This window comes from Sus scrofa, chromosome X, assembly GCF_054392235.1.
Source record: "Sus scrofa isolate SSC_HxYL_T2T_F1_AM1 chromosome X, Sscrofa_HxYL_maternal_Yorkshire_Landrace_v2.0, whole genome shotgun sequence".
Taxonomy (NCBI): domain Eukaryota; kingdom Metazoa; phylum Chordata; class Mammalia; order Artiodactyla; family Suidae; genus Sus; species Sus scrofa.
In genome coordinates, this window is record NC_139401.1 from 37,705,752 (window position 1) to 37,721,609 (window position 15,858).

The 15,858-nt window shown below is 45.3% G+C and overlaps 2 protein-coding genes across 3 annotated transcripts in view; one reads left to right on the forward strand and one right to left on the reverse strand.

Moving 5' to 3' along the window:
• Positions 1-11,810, forward strand: part of SYTL5 (synaptotagmin like 5) — a 304,058-nt gene extending 292,248 nt beyond the window's left edge. For both annotated transcript variants that reach the window (XM_085007654.1, XM_085007642.1), the window contains one exon: positions 11,298-11,810. The gene's annotated coding sequence lies outside the window, so the exon portion shown is untranslated. The remainder of the gene's footprint in view (positions 1-11,297) is intronic.
• SRPX (sushi repeat containing protein X-linked) overlaps positions 1-15,858 on the reverse strand; it is a 114,912-nt gene that overhangs the window by 14,644 nt on the left and 84,410 nt on the right. Inside the window, exons 6-9 of the mRNA XM_001927105.6 lie at positions 13,322-13,443; positions 12,383-12,562; positions 10,385-10,518; positions 25-146 (exon numbers count right to left, since the gene is read on the reverse strand). Coding sequence (XP_001927140.1) covers positions 25-146; positions 10,385-10,518; positions 12,383-12,562; positions 13,322-13,443 — 558 coding nt within the window. The remainder of the gene's footprint in view (positions 1-24; positions 147-10,384; positions 10,519-12,382; positions 12,563-13,321; positions 13,444-15,858) is intronic.

A 15,858-nucleotide genomic window follows, 5' to 3' on the forward strand; every position in this document is an offset into this window, starting at 1 on the left:
TTTAAGGACAGAACCTCCCCATACCTGAGCTGCAGGGCTAGGGCTGGAGGCATAATCTTTGCTCCGATCCTGCCGATGAGAGTCGGGAACACGCCCACCAGCTCCACTACCGTGATGTGTCGAAGATCCAGACCACACTGTGCTTGCTGAGGAAAAAAGAAAAACAACAGGCAGTAGGAGATCTGTGAAGAACATTCCATGTCAAAGTGCAGGCAGCAGGAGCGGCACTGTTCTGTTTTGGGAAGTTTTTACTTGCCCACTCCACAAGTCCTGAAGATAGTTGAGAATTTCTGATTAACTAGGGGCTATAACACCTCAATACCTTCCTGGAGGAATCACAGAGACATGGCTTGGCAATGAGATTTTGAAAACCCTAGCACAATGGCAGTGTATGTATTTCCAGATGGGGTGAGACTTTGCAGGAGCCAAATTTCCTAAAAACTGTCCAAGACCACCCCCAGAGGACTCTAACCTGTTTTTGCAAGGAAACAAGACTGCTTCAGTGTCCCTTTATCTGTCCTGCCTTCCACCCCTCACATCCACCTGCCTTAAGTCCCCCCATACACTCACACAGGATGAAAGGTTCCAACCCTCAGCAGATGTCCTGGTTTTTATGTCCAGTGATCTGCTTTTGGTGATTGTTATGGAGGGGACGCCCTTTGATGGCCTGGCTCTGGTGGCCAGAGGAGCTGACATTCCTGGGTCCCACGTGACCGTAACAGTACTTGGGGGGCTACCATCCCCAGGACATTGCACAGACAACTGACAGAAACACACCCCCAGTTTCTGTGATAGAGGCCACGCCTTTTGTCCTGAATCTTCAGCCAGAGGGCAGGTTTCATTATTGGCACCTATCTAGAGGCCCTCAGAGAGGTTCTCAGCGAATGTGGGCCAAGGACGCCATCTTTGTGCTCTCCCTCTGGAGAGTTCCCCAGCTATGTGCAGGCAAGGGAGTTGATAGACAGTCTCACCCACTACAGATTGAGGCTCATGGCCCCTCTGGATGTGACAGACAGTTTAGGAAAATTTGAGAGTTGCCTGAAGTGGCCCTCCCAGCCCCACCCAGGCAAGAGCCCGAATCATAGCCCTACCCACTGTGTTACGTGGCCCCCAGCTCACAGAAAGGGTTGGAGAGAACAGCTAGAAGCTCCATAACCCAGCGGCTCTTAAGCTGAGAGGTGGGTGAGCAGAGCTAGTGGCTACCAGAGCAAAGCCAGTGGCCCTATTTGGCCAGGGAACTTGAGGCATGAGTCAGCTTGAGTCAAGCCTACATCAAAGAGCATTAGTGGCATCTGAGCTGCTTCTCTTGCTGTGCCCAGGAAGGGAAACTCATTCACAACTTCACTTATGACTAATGACTACCTTTAGACCACCTGACCAAGGAACCTAACCTTAACACACAGAAAGCTGGGTAGCCCATGCAACAGCCCTGCTTACAGTGGCACTTGAACAGAGAGTACAGCCTGTGGCTTTTTCTGTCTGCAGAGCAAAACAGGTGGCCTTACCTAACCAAAATATTCAGTGCACACTCTTGCCTGATTTAGGTCCCCAAACAATGAGCCATGCAGGCCCTGGGTCCCATCCTGCTGCCTGGCCAAGGAAAGGAAGCTCAATCATAGCACCACCTCCTGTTGGGCATAGTACCCAGTCCCAAAGGTCTAGTAAGTCTGATCAGAATCCAGACAATCACGAAGCCCATCCTACAGCCTCATTGGGACAGGAACAGAGACAGCATTCCTATCCAGCAGTTCCCATCCAATGGCACAACCCACCCCCAACCTCAGAGCTTGAACAGATGCTTTGCCCAAACAGACCCTAATAGCAGGCCGCCACCTGCCCCAGGATGGCAAACATGTCCAGAAACCTAAATGGAGCTGACTGGTGGAAAACTGTCAAAATGAACCTGACAAGTCTGGAAAAGCAAATTACTTACTCGGATGCACAGATACTGGTGTAAAGAATCAAGTATCATGAAAAAGCAAGTATGCATGACATGGCCAAAGAAAAGTAATGAATATCCAGTAACTGATCCTAAGGAAGTGGAGAGCTATGACTGCCAAGAATTCAGAATAATCCTCTTAAAGAGGTTTGGTGAACTAAAGGACAACTAAATGAAATTCGAGAAATGAAACAACTATAAACTATGAAAAAAATAGACCTGAAGAAGAGAATGGCTGAACTGAAGACTCGACAGAGAGCTTCAAAAGCATATTCAACCATGGAGAGGAATCAGAAACCTAGAAGATGGATACATTTGAAATTATCCAGTCAGAGGAACAAAAAGGAAAAATAATGAAAAAGATTGAAGAGAGCCCAAAGGACTTAGGGGACACAATGAAAAATATTTGCATTTTGCAAATTCCAGAAGGAGAAAGGGAACAAAAAGTCTAATTAAGTCAGTAATGGCTGAGGACTTCCCAAACTTGGGGAAAGAACTAAACATCCAGATCCAAAAGGCCAAAAGGATCCCAAGTAAGCTGAACTCAAATAGGGCTATACCATGACATAGTATAATTAAGTTGTCAAAAGTCAAAGACAAAAGAGTTTAAAAAGCAGCAAGAAGGAGTTCCCATCATGGCTCAGTGGCTAATGAATCCAACTAGGAACCATGAGGTTGCGGGTTTGATCCCTGGCCTCGCTCAGTGGGTTAAGGATCCAGCGTTGCCATGAGCTGTAGTGTAAGTCACAGACACGGCTCGGATCTGGCATTGCTGTGGCTGTGGCATAGGCCGGCAGCCACAGCTCTGATTAGACCCCTAGACTGGGAACCTCCATATGCTGTGGAAGTGGCCCTAGAAAAGGCAAAAACAACAACAACAAAGCAGCAAGAAAAGAGAAGTTATATACAAGGGAACCTCCACTTAACTATCTATCAGTGGATTTCCCAACAGCAACTTTTCAGACCAGAAGAGAATCGTATGACCTATTCAAAATATTGAGGAAAAGAACTGTCAACCAAGAATTCATACCCAGTGAAGCTCCCCTTCAGAAATGAAGGAGGGATAAATACTTGCCTGAACACACAAAACTTGAGAGATTCTCCACTTAGGCCTGCCTTACAAGAAAGGTTCAAAGTTCGTTCTTCTAGTGGCAGTACAGACAACCCTCCATATCCATGGGTTCTGAATCTGCAGATTCAACCATGGACCACTACTATGTGGACAATCTGGGGATCCACGGATGCGGAACTTACAGATACTGAGGGCTGACAATAGGATGTGAACAGCCACAAATTTTGGTGGCCTCAGCGGGTCTTGGAACCAATCCCCTGCTGACACTGAGGGATGACAATAAAAGGACAATTATAATAAATACATAGGAAGGTAGTCTAAAACTCACTGGTAATGGGAAATACATAGTCAAATGTGGATTCTGTAGAATGGTAATGGTGGTATGTACTTTACTTAAAGCTCTAGTTTACGAGTTAAAGAAACATGGTAAAAATAATGAAATCTATTATCATAATTTATTTTTACATATATTATAATAATAGATTTAGTTGTTTTATAATAACTGAATTTAGTTTATTTAAAATAAATTGTAACATCAATAACCTAAAATGTGAAGGGGAAGAGAAGTAAAAGTGTAAAGCTTAGGACTTTATTGAAGTTAAGTTTATATTAGTTTAAAATAGAGTGTTCTCATTTTAAGATTTCTGTTAATGTAAGCCTCATGGTAACCACAAGGGAAAAACCTACAGTGATTACAAAAAAGAACACGATACTAATACCACACAACATCAGAACACAATAAAAGACAGCAGGAAAAGAGCCAACAATGGATCTATCAAACAACAAGAAGACAATTAACAAGGCAGTAAGTCCTTATTTATCAATAAATACTTTAAGCATAAACATATTCAATTCTCCAAGTGAGAACAGAATGGCTAAATAGTTTTTTTTAAAGTATCCAATGATATGCTGCCTACAAGAGTCAAACTTAGCCTTCAAAAAGCACATAAACAGAATAAAGAGATGAATAAATATTTTAAGCAAGGATAACACAAAAAGGGCAGGGGTAGTTAGACAAAATATTTTAATTGAAAAATTGGTAAAAGCAGACAAAAAAGATCATTATATAATAAAGGGATCAATACATCAAGAAGATATAATGATTACAAATGTTTATGTACTCAACATCAGAAAACTTATAAATATGTACAGCAAAAAAATAATAGAGCTAAAAGGAGAAATAAACAGCAATACAATAATAGTTGGGGACTTTAATACTCTGGTCTCAACTATGGCTAGATGATCGAGACAGAAAAATCCGTGAGGAAACGGCAAATTTGAACACTACAGACCAAATATACCTAACGGACATAACACAGAACATCCTATTCGACATCAGCAGAATACATATTTTTCAAGTACACATGAAACATTTTCTAGACTAGACCATATGTTAGGCCACAAAAATATGTCTTCAAAATTCAAGAGACTGAAATCGTACAAAGTATCTTCTCTGACCACAATGGTATGAAACTAGAACTTGAAAACAAGAGGCACAAATCCATGGAAATTTAACAACACTCTCCTGAAAAACATATCGATCAAAGGAGAAATCGAAGGGGAAATAAGGTATCTTGAGACAAACAAAAATGGAAACACAACATACCAAAACGTATGAAATGCAGCAAAAGCATTGTAAGAGTGCACAATAAAAGCAAGAAATTTACCAAATAACCTAACTATTCCTTAAGGAGGTAGGAAAACAAACTGAGCCCAAAGTTAGCAGGAGGAAGGAAATAAAGATTAGAGCAAAAATAAATGAAATTGAGAACATGAAAACAGAAAAGATTAATTATACTAAGAGTTGGTTCTTTGAAGAGAAAAACAAAATTCACAAACCTTCAGCTAGACTAACCAAGGAGAAAAGAAATCAATAAAATTAAAAGTGACAAAGGAGACATTACAATTGATACCACAGACTAGAAGGTTCGTAAGAGGCTCTTACAAACAACTCTACGGCAATAAATTGGACAACTTAGATGAAAAAAATCTTAGAAACATGCAAATGATGAAGAGTGAACCACGAAGTAATAGAAATTCTGAATAGACTAATTAGTAGTAAGGAGATTAAATCAATAATCAAAAATCAAAAGAAAAGCCCAGGATCAGATAACTTCTCTAAATGAATTTTACCAAATATTTCAACAAGAATTAACCCTACTCCTCAAATTTTTCCAAAAAAAAAAAAAAAAAAACTGAAAAGGGGGGAACGCTATCAAACTCATGTCCTGAGGCTAGCATTACCCTATTACCAAAGCCAGAAAGGACACTATCCGAAAAGTACAGATCAATATCCCTGATTATTATAGACGCAAAAATTCTCAAAATGCTAGCAAACTGAATTCACAGCACATTAAAAGAATTATTTACCACCATCAGGTGGGATTTATACCTGGGATGCAAGGATAGCTCAATATATGCAAATGAATGTGAGACATCAGATTAATAAAATGAAGAAAAGTCATCTCAATAGATGGAGAAGGAAATCACCTGACAAAATTCAGCACCCTTTCATCACACTCAATGGGGAAAAGCTGAAAGATTCTAATGGCATTTTTACCTAAGTGGGGAAAAAAAATCCTCAAGTTTTTACATAGAACCATGAACGACCTCTAAATAGCCAAGCCATCCTGAGAAAACCAGGAGGCATCACACTTTCGGATTTCAAGCTATACTTTAAAGGTATGATAATCCCAACAGCATGGTACTGGCATAAAAACAGACCAAAAAAACCCAAATGGAACAGAACTGAGAGTCCAGAAATAACCCCAAACATATGCAGTCAACTAATATTTAACAAAAGCCAATAATATTCAATGGAGGAAAGACAGACTCTTTACTGATTGGTGCTAAAAAAACAAAAACAAACAAAAAAAACAAACAAAACTGGACATTCACACTTAAAAAAAAAAAATCAAAGTAACCCATCATAACACTACTTACAAAAATGAACTTTAGGAGTTCCCGTTGTGGTGCAGTGGTTAACAAATCCGATTAGGAACCATGAGGATGCGGGTTCGATCCCTGGCCTCGCTCAGTGGGTTAAGGATCCGGTGTTGCTGTGAGCTGTGGGGTAGGTCACAGACGTGGCTCGGATCCTGTGTGGCTGTGGCTGTGGTGTAGGCCAGTGGATACAGCTCCAATTGGACCCCTAGCCTGGGAACCTCCATATGCCAAAGGAGCAGCCCTAGAAAAGGCAAAAAAAAAAAAAAAAAAAAAAAAAAAAAAAGACAAAAATGAACTTTAAATGGATTAAAGACTTAAATTAAGACCTGAAACCATGAAATTCCTAGATGAAAAAATAAGAAAAAAGCTCCTTGCTACAGGTCTTGGCAATCATTGTTTTGTTTATGACACCTAAAGAACTAGCAACAAAATGAAAAACGAGTGGGATTACATCAAACTAAAAAGCTTCTGCACAGTAAAAGAAACATCAGCACATGCAACGACAACCTACAAAATGGGGGGGGGGGAATTTGCCAACTGTTCATCTGATAAAGGGTTAATTTCCAAAATATCTAGAAGTTCCTGCCATGGCACAGCTGGCTAAGAATCTGACTGCTGCAGTTTGGAGTCCTGCAAAAGCACAGGTTCAACCCCTGGCCATGGCTCAGAGGGTTAAAGGATCTGGCGTTGCCATACCTGTGGCATAGGTTGCAGCTACAGCTTGGATTCAATCCCTGGCTATATGCTGTGGGCGTGGTCATTTAAAAAAAAAAAAAAAAGGAGGTAGAACTTATTTATTTAGTTAATTAGTTCTTTTGCTTTTTAGGGCCACACCTGTAGTATATGGAAGTTCTCCGGCTAGGGGTTGAATCAATTGAAGCTTCAGCTGCCAGCCACACCACAGCCACAGCCACGCGGGATCCAAGCTGTACCTGTGACCTACACCACAGCCCATGGCAACAGTAGATCCTTAACCCACTGAGCAAGGCCAGGGATCGAACCCACATCCTCATGGCTACTAGTTGGATTTGTAACCCGCTGAGCCACAACGGGAACTCCCTGGCCTGGAATTTATTTTTTAAAATAAATAAAATTTTAAAAAGAAAAAAAAAAAAGAGTTCCTGTTGTGGTGCAATGGGATCACAGGGTCTCTACAGCACTAGGACGCAGGTTCAATCCCTGGCCCTGCACGGTGGGTTAAAGTATCTGGCATTGCAGCAGCTGCAGCATAGGTCCAAACTTGTGCTCAGATGTGATCCCTGGCCAGGGAATTCCATATGCCATGGGGCAGCCAAGGAGGGAGGGGAAAAAAAAAAAAAACTAAAGAACTCATACAACCTGGTAACAAATACATAATCCAATTTAAAAAATAAGCAAAATAGACCTTTTTCCAAAGAAGATGTAGGAAAGGCAACAGATACATGAAAGGATGCTCAGTATCACTAGTCCCTAGGGAAGTGCAAGTCAAAATGAGGAGACATCACCACATGCCTGTTAGAATAGTTATCATCAAAAAGACAGATAACAAACGCCACTGAGGATGTACAGAGAAGGAAAGCTTGTGCACTGTTGGTGGGAATGTAAATTGGTGCAGCCACTATGGAAAACAGTAGGACGCTTCCTCAGAAAATTAAAAACAGAACTACCATATATGATTCTGCCATTCCACTTCTGCTTATTTATCCCAAGAAAAACACTAACTCGAATAAGACATAAGCATCTGAACGTTTCCCTGCAGCATTATTTACACTAGCCAAGTTATGGAAATAAGCTATGGATGAATGGATCAAGAAAATGTAAGAGATGGAATGGAATATTATTCAGACACAAACAAGAATGACATCTTGCCATTTGCAACATGGATGGACCTTGAGGGCATTCATTATATGAAGTGAGCTAAGTCCCAAAGGAAAAGATAGTTGTTCTAGGACCTCACTTATATGGGGAATCAAGAAAGGCAAACAAAACCCAAAAACTAGCTCATGGATATAGAGAAGAGCCTTGGGGTTTGCCTGAGGTGGGGCTGGGGGTTGGGCAAAATGGGTGAAGGGAGTCAAACGATACAAATTTCCACTAATAAAATGAAAAAATTATGGACATGTAATGTATAGCTTGGTGATTAATACTGTATTGCACATTTCAAACTAGCTAGGGAAGTGGATCCTGAAAGTTCTCCTTACAAGAAAAATTTTCTATGTACGGTGATGGATGTTCACTATTGCGGCAATCATTTGGCAGTATACAGAAATACTGAATCCTTATGTTGTACACCTGAAGCTAATAATGCTGTGTCAATTATAGCTCAATTTTTTTTAAAAGAGGAAAATGGGAGTTCCTGTCGTGGTGCAGTGGTTAACAAATCTGACTAGGAACCATGAGGTGGCGGGTTCGATCCCTGGCCTTGCTCAGTGGGTGAAGGATCCGGCGTTGCCTTGAGCTGTGGTGTAAGTCGAAGATGCGGCTCAGATCCAGTGTTGATGTGGCTGTGGTGTAAGCCGGTGGCTACAGCTCTGATTAGACTCCTAGCCCCTGGAAACCTCCATATGCTGAGGGAGCAGCCCTAGAAAAGGCAAAAAGACAAAAAAAAAAAAAAAAAAAAAAAAAAAAAAAAAGAGAGAGAGAGAGGAAAATGTTCCAACCCTCTGAGCTGGCCCTTGGCAAGAGCCTCAGAGACATGACCAATTCAACTATGTGTCAGGAGGTCTTATCAGGAGGGGCGATGGCAGTAAGAGAAGAATAAAAAAGTAATTTGAAGGAGTTCCCATCGTGGTGCAGTGGAAACGAATCTGACTAGGAACCATGAGGTTGCAGGTTTGATCCCTGGCCTCGCTCAGTGGGTTTAGGATCTGGCGTTGCCGTGAGCTGTGGTGTAGGTCGGCAGCTGTAGCTCCAATTCGACCCCAAGCCTGCGAACCTCCATATGCCACAGGTGCAGCCCTAAAAAGCAAAAAAAAAAAAAGAAGAGGTCAGGAAATGTATGGTCATGGACTAGAGCCTGCAAGGCACAATTTCCCACGTGATGGGGTGCTGTGGCCTCGTCCTACATGAAGAGCAAGCCCCAAGCTGGCACAAGGGGATACAAGGTGGAGCTAAGGTGGCAGGAACTGGGGGTAAAGATGAGATCAGTTGGGTTCCTGTCAGAGGAGCCCGAAATGTTTTACACGGCCCTTCGGAGTTCATGGGAAATCCTTCAGGTACACGGGGAGAATAAACAAAGACATTATTCGCTATCTTAGTGCTGAAATAAGAAGCCTTCCATTAAACCGAGATAGCTCTAAACACCTATTTACCATACATAATACACGAATGAAATATTCCTCAAAAAGCATAGGGTGCCACGTCCTCCGTAACCCAGAGATCCTGTCTCTTGAGCATGCAATCGATTGGCCACTGTTATTGAAAACCAGCTTCAGGACAGAAATCAAGCAAGTTCTATCTAGCTCAGTTCTCACGGTTTCTAGCTTTCCCCACCCCCACCCCAAAAGACACTGGTTGCCTCACTGTGTGGCTCTACAACGTACAGAGCTGGGAAGGGCACATTTCCTAGAAAAGCCCCCCTCAGACCTTAAAGTGCTCAGGAATAACCTGGAGGTCTTGCTAAAAGGTAATTTTTTTTTTTTTGCTTTTTGGGGCCGCACATCTCAAAGTTCCCAGGCTAGGAGTTGAATCAGAGCTGCAGTTGCCTGGCAACACCACAGCCACAAGAACCCAGGATCTGAGCTGTGTCTGCAACCTACACCACAGCTCACGATAGGAACACCAGATCCTTAGCCCACTGATCAAGGCCAGGGATCAAACCCATGCCCTCATGGATACTAGTCGGGTTCATTATTGCTGAGCCACGACAGGAACTTCCAAAGGGTAGCTTCTGACCAGGGAGGCCTGGAATGGAGCTTGAGAATTGGTGCTCCTAAGAAGCTCCCAGGTGATGCCCATACTGCTGGTCCACAGACCACAGTGTGAGCAGCCTTTTCTAAAAGCTGGTGGCAACTCTCCGAGGAGCTCTGTGCACTGGGGAAGCTCCCTGCAGGAGGACACGGGGCCTGAGGGCTGCAGGACGCCTCTCATCCCTTGAGCCAGCCCTGAGGGCAGAACAACACGGACTGCCCCCCTCCCAGCAGCATCCTGGACGGTTCAGCAAAGACCACCGTTCTGTGGCTGGGCCTGGACCGCACGTCCATTAGGCTTATTAGGGAAGACAAACAAAGCTCATGAGCTGGAAAAACACTGGGTTAGCTCCAGGGAGTCAATGTTAATCAGCTTATGCCCCAGAATGAGAAATGAATGGTGGGAGTTGTAAAGCATCCGCGCCTGAAACTCGTGGTAAATGGATTAGGCACTGAAGCTGGCCTTTGCTTTTAACGAAATGACTGGGCCCCGCCGGTCCGAGGTCTCCCGCCCGCCTTGGCCCTGCTGCAAAGACTCACCTGCAGCATCCCCAGCTGCATCCGGTAGAGGAGGTTTCGGGCTGTGGGTGTGGACAAAATGAGCAGTCTCCTTTTCTCATAAAACTGATCCAGAAGGGCAGCTGCCGTTCTGACGCCCACATTGACATTCATGGCTGTAATCAGACATGACCGGAGAGGTCAGAACCGTGTGTGTTACAAGTAAGACCCTGAGATTAAGGATCCAAACAGGAAGTATTAGTTTGGGGGCGGAGGTGGTCCCAAGAAGCACCGGGTTGGGGAGTGGGAACCTGGGTGAGTTTCCTCTTGCTGCTGCCACTCATCTCCACAAAGCCGGTGGCTTAACACGTGCAACTTCTCTCACAGTCCTGGCAGTCAGCAGTTGAGAAGGGGTTTCAAGCGCCTAAAGTCAAGGTCGTTGGCAGGGCTGTGTCCCCCTCCCCCACAAGATACTCTGGGGGAGCAGCTGTTTCCTCGCCTTTTCCAGCATCAAGGGGCCGCCTGCGTTCCTTGGCTCGTGGTCTTTCCTCCACCTTCAAAGCCAGCAGCGTAGCGTCTTCCCATCTCTCTGCCCTTTTTCTCTGACTCTGAGAGCGCTTCCGCCTCCCTCTTATAAGGACCTTCGGGATTACATTGAGCCCACCTGGATCACCCAGGCCACTCTCCCCATCTTGAAATCGTTAGGTTCATTACATCTCCAAAGCCCCTTTTGCTACCTAAGGCAATAGAGTCACAGGTTCTGGGGCTTCAGATGTGTTTATCTTTGAAGAGGAGGAGGAGGGAGGGAATTCGTCTCCGACCTCAGGAAATCCGACGGGGAAGCAAAGAGGGCTGTTCTTTGTACTTTATGAAATTGAAGAGCCTCGGGCATTGAGCTCATGATTTACATTTCTGTCTGTCTGTCTCTTTTTCTCTCTCTCTTTCTCTGTCTCAGCTAACTCTGAATGGCTGGGATTACAGGGAAAGCATGAAGATAAAGTCCCAGGAAATGAGAAAAAAAAAGTGGAGCACGGAAGTAAGAGACATGTCCAGAATTTTCTGGCGAGTCCAAATTTCACACTAGGATCACAACCCAGTCCACTTTTTGTTCCTCGGTAATAACAGCTGACATGTACTGAGCACCGCTCAATTCCACTGTTCCAGGGATGACCTCATTTAATCTGCATGACTCCAGGAGTAGGTAAAGCTTGATCTTCTTTATTTGACATTCAGAGGAGAGATTCCGAATGCCCAAGGTCTGCATGACTTTCCAGTTAGTGTCATGCGTTACAGTGTCTGCACACAGTAGTGTACTGGCTTTGATTTAAAAAAAAGTCTTATGGAGTTCCCTGGCAGCCTAGTGATTAAGAATTTGGAGTTGGCACTGCTGTGGCTCAGGTTCAGTCCCTGGCCCAGGAACCTCTGCATGCCATGCGTGTGGCAAAAAAAAAAAAAAAAAAAAAAAAAAAGAGTGGCACAGCGGAAACAAATCCACCTAGTATCCGTGAGGGTACAGGTTCTATCCCTGGCCTTGCTCAGTGGGTTAAGGATCCAGTGTTGCCGTGAGCTGTGGTGTAGGTGGCAGATGCAGCTCAGATCCCGAGTTGCTGTGGCTCTGGCGTAGGCCGGCAGCTACAGCTCTGATTCAACCCCTAGGCCTGGGAACTTCTATGTGCTGTGGATGCAGCCCTAAAAAGCCCCCCCCCCCCCCGGAAGAAAAAAGTCTCATATTTATAGAAGGGAAGAACAAGGTACAGGCTTTGCTGATTCATAATGCCACTGATTCACATGGCCTTGGGTTCCCAACTCCAGCCTCCTAGGAGGATGTGAAAGAAATCAGTAAATAGAGGCAAGGGGGGAGGGCAGGTGTGATGGGCTGCGCAGGTACTGAGGACCGTTTTCACCCATCGGATGGCGAAGGAATGGCATCCAGCCTTTCAAAGTATTTAGAAGGAAACCCTCTCTCCTCCCCAGCCTGGAAATCAGAGGCGAAGAGTCTTCGGGGTCTGCTGCCGGCTGGAGAGAGGGGTGCACGCCTACCTGCGCAGGTGGGCTCCGTGCCAGACCAAGCCAGGTTGGACTGGCAGACTCGGGCAGGGCTTCCCTGTAGCTCGTAGCCTCCGACGCACGAGAACTCACAGGTAGCCCCGTAATTATCGCCGTCGCTGGAGCACCTCATGTAGCCGTTCTCGGGGGCGTTGAGTTTCCCGCAGCGTCTGACTGTAGGGGACACAAGCCCGGAGGCGGCTCAGTGCGCAGCTCCCCGACCCAGCGTAACCGAGGAAGGGCAGGGCTGAGGCACCAGCTCTGCGATCGGGCTTCTGCATGGGCCTGGGAAATGACAGAGGGGGCAGGGGGCTATCTGGCCCGTGGGTGGGCCTCAGAAGGGTCACCGTTCACACCAGTGAGACCGCTGAGCTGAAGCGGTTTCGCCCGCTGTGCTCTAGACGAGGAGGTTGAACCCAGAAGGAGGACAGATGGCTGGTAATCAGCCGCCCAGACCACTGAGAAATAAAGTAAACCTGAAAACCCTTTTTCTTCAGGTGGACCAAAGGTCTGGAACGCCAAGAACGGGGTCTCCTGGTGACCCAAGCTAGGGGGCTCCTAAGCTCCTTTACAGAAAGACACAGAGGCTTTCGCCGGTCACCAAAGCCCAGGGGTGGAAGAGTTATTGAATAATATTCCTCTGGGACAGCCAGCCGGGGGCTCACGTGAGACTGGCTTCCTGTCCCCTCAGACTCCGCCAGTCATCTGCCAGCACTGAACCTCATCCGGATTTGTACTGTGACATTCAGGCATTAAGACAGCCCCCGTCCCCTTGCCTCACCGTCAGAGGCTAATCCAGAGCTGGCAACGATCCCTCTGGACACGGGCACTCACAGAGGGTTCTGGCTTGAGGCTCCGCTTCCCTTTGCTCTTACAAAGAGAGGACCAAAAAAAAAAAAAAAAAAAAAAAAAGCCAAGAAGCAGTAATCTTACCTCTTACTTTAACTCGAAATTTGCAAATGCCCTTGTTCTCAGCTCTGTCATAGACCGTGTACTGGATCTTGTGGTCTCCTTCTGGAAAATGTGAGCCTGGGGGTAGGCCTTTTAGAATAACACTAAAAAGGGAAAACAAAAATCAGAAACACCAAAGACAATCATTGTGGGCCTAACAACTGGGCCATGATGGACCTAAGGAGCAAAAGGGACCATTAGGGGGCATTTGTTGAGCACCCCGTCTGCAGGATGCAGACAACACACGACAGCCCTTAGGCCAGTTTTACTACTTTCTTTTTTTTTTTTTTTTTTTTTTTCCAGTCATGCTCACGACATGGGGAAATTTCCGGGCCAGGGATTGAACCAGCACCGCGGCAACGACCCAAGCCACGGCAGTGACAACGCCAGATCTTTAACCCGCTGAACCACCAGGGAACTCCTACTACTTAAGTTCTTGAAGAATAGAATTTCCTGAGCTTTACTCTAATTTTAGAAGAGTGGTTTGAGACCAGAAAATGGCGATTCTTGAGCAGTTCAGATTTATTTTTCTCGCCGGAATGTAGAACAGATGATGGGGGAGGCTGAGGACCCAGAGCCCAAGTCTTTCTCCAGTCCTCCTGTGTTTCAAGGGGGACCTGGAGTGCCTCCCTGTTGAGAATGAAGGCATTTTCAGTGAGGAAAATCATTGGAGAAGAGAGTTCAAATGGTCACTGGCTGTCAGGGCCTGCAGGGGGCGCCAGACCTTTCTCTGCTTTTCCTATGTGGGTGACCAGAAACCTTTCCTGAGCAAAAGGCAAGTTCAGTGTGATTCCTTGGTGATCCTAAGAATAAGAATACTATGGATAATCATACTAAATTATTTTTTAATTTGTAGTACTTTGTTATTGTTTAATTTAATAATTTGGTATTACTATCGTTATTATTATTCTTTGTACTTAGCACAAACTGCACACATCAGGCATGGTTCTGGGCATTTTACATAAATTAGTTTATTTCATCCTTGCAACAACCCTATGAGGTAGGCATTATTTCCATTACACAGATTAGAACATTGAGCACCAACATATCAAGGAACTGGCCCGAGGTCACACAGTGAGGGTAACTCTTTCTTCTTGGCTCTCTGATAAGAACATCAGTAAATACGGCATAATCGAATGCTTGGTTTTATTTTTTTTTCCATACATAGACAATTTCCCTTCACTCTACAGTTGTTAGGAGAATGCAATGAGAATATTGCCTGATAATGGGCACGTGAAATGATGTCTGTTACACTGAGGAGAACCTTCCACGTAGGTGGACAAGGTAGTTGTTTACAAGTATAAAGTGAGGGGTGTTAGGAAAGTGCTGGAAATCCCTCCATTCGAGATGTTATTTTGTTGTTTGCTTTTTAGGGCCGCACCCGCGACATATGGAGGTTCCCAGGCTAGGGGTCCAATCGGAGCTGTAGCCACTGGCCTAGACCACAGCCACAGCAACGCCAAGTCCGAGCCACATCTGAGATCTACACCACAGCTCATGGAAACGCCAGATCCCTAACCCGCTGAATGAGGCCAGGGATCGAACCCACATCCTCATGGATACTGGTCAGATTCATATCTGCTGCACCACAACGGGAACGCTGAGGTGTGTTATTTTGGACCTTAGCTGCTTTAAGGTCCTCAGGAAGCATAATTTAAATGCAAGAAACCCGAGAGGAATTATGCTTCAAAACTATGGGTGGCTGCTAACCTCTCAGAAGCTCTCCTTCATCTGCGACCTGCAAATAACAGGCACGAGGAGCAAGGGAACTCGCAGGAAGCACTGGTCCCAGCCCCTGACACTAGAACCTCCCCTCCCAGAAGGGGTAACAGGAGTTTGCAAAAGACACGGGGAAGGGGTCACAAGAGAAATGCCGGAGAAGCAAGAAGGCCAAGTGAGAGCTGAAAAGGGGACAAGGAAGCCTTCTCAGAATTCCTCATTCGGCCAGCATCCTGTTCCACGCCTCCACCGGCTCTGAACAGAGGGGTTGGGGCTATTAAGATGCTCTTGAGGAGTTCCCGTCGTGGCGCAGTGGTTAACGAATCCGACTAGGAACCATGAGGTTGCGGGTTCGGTCCCTGCCCTTGCTCAGTGGGTTAACGATCCGGCGTTGCCGTGAGCTGTGGTGTAGGTTGCAGACGCGGCTCGGATCCCGCGTTGCTGTGGCTCTGGCGTAGGCCGGTGGCTACAGCTCCGATTCGACCCCTAGCCTGGGAACCTCCATATGCCGCGGGAGCGGCCCAAGAAATAGCAACAACAACAACAAAAGACAAAAGACAAAAAGACAAAAAAAAAAAAAAAAAAAAAAAAAAGATGCTCTTGAAAAAGGTCACATTTCTGGAGTTCCCTAGTGACCTAGCAGTTAAGGATTGTCACTGCTGGGCTCAGGTTTGATCCCTGGCTGGAAAACTTCTGCATGCTATGGATGTGGCCCCACAACAACAAAAAATAACAAAGAGTATTTGTGAGGAGTTCCCATTGTGGCTCAGTGGGTTAAAAACCCAACATAGTGTCCGTGA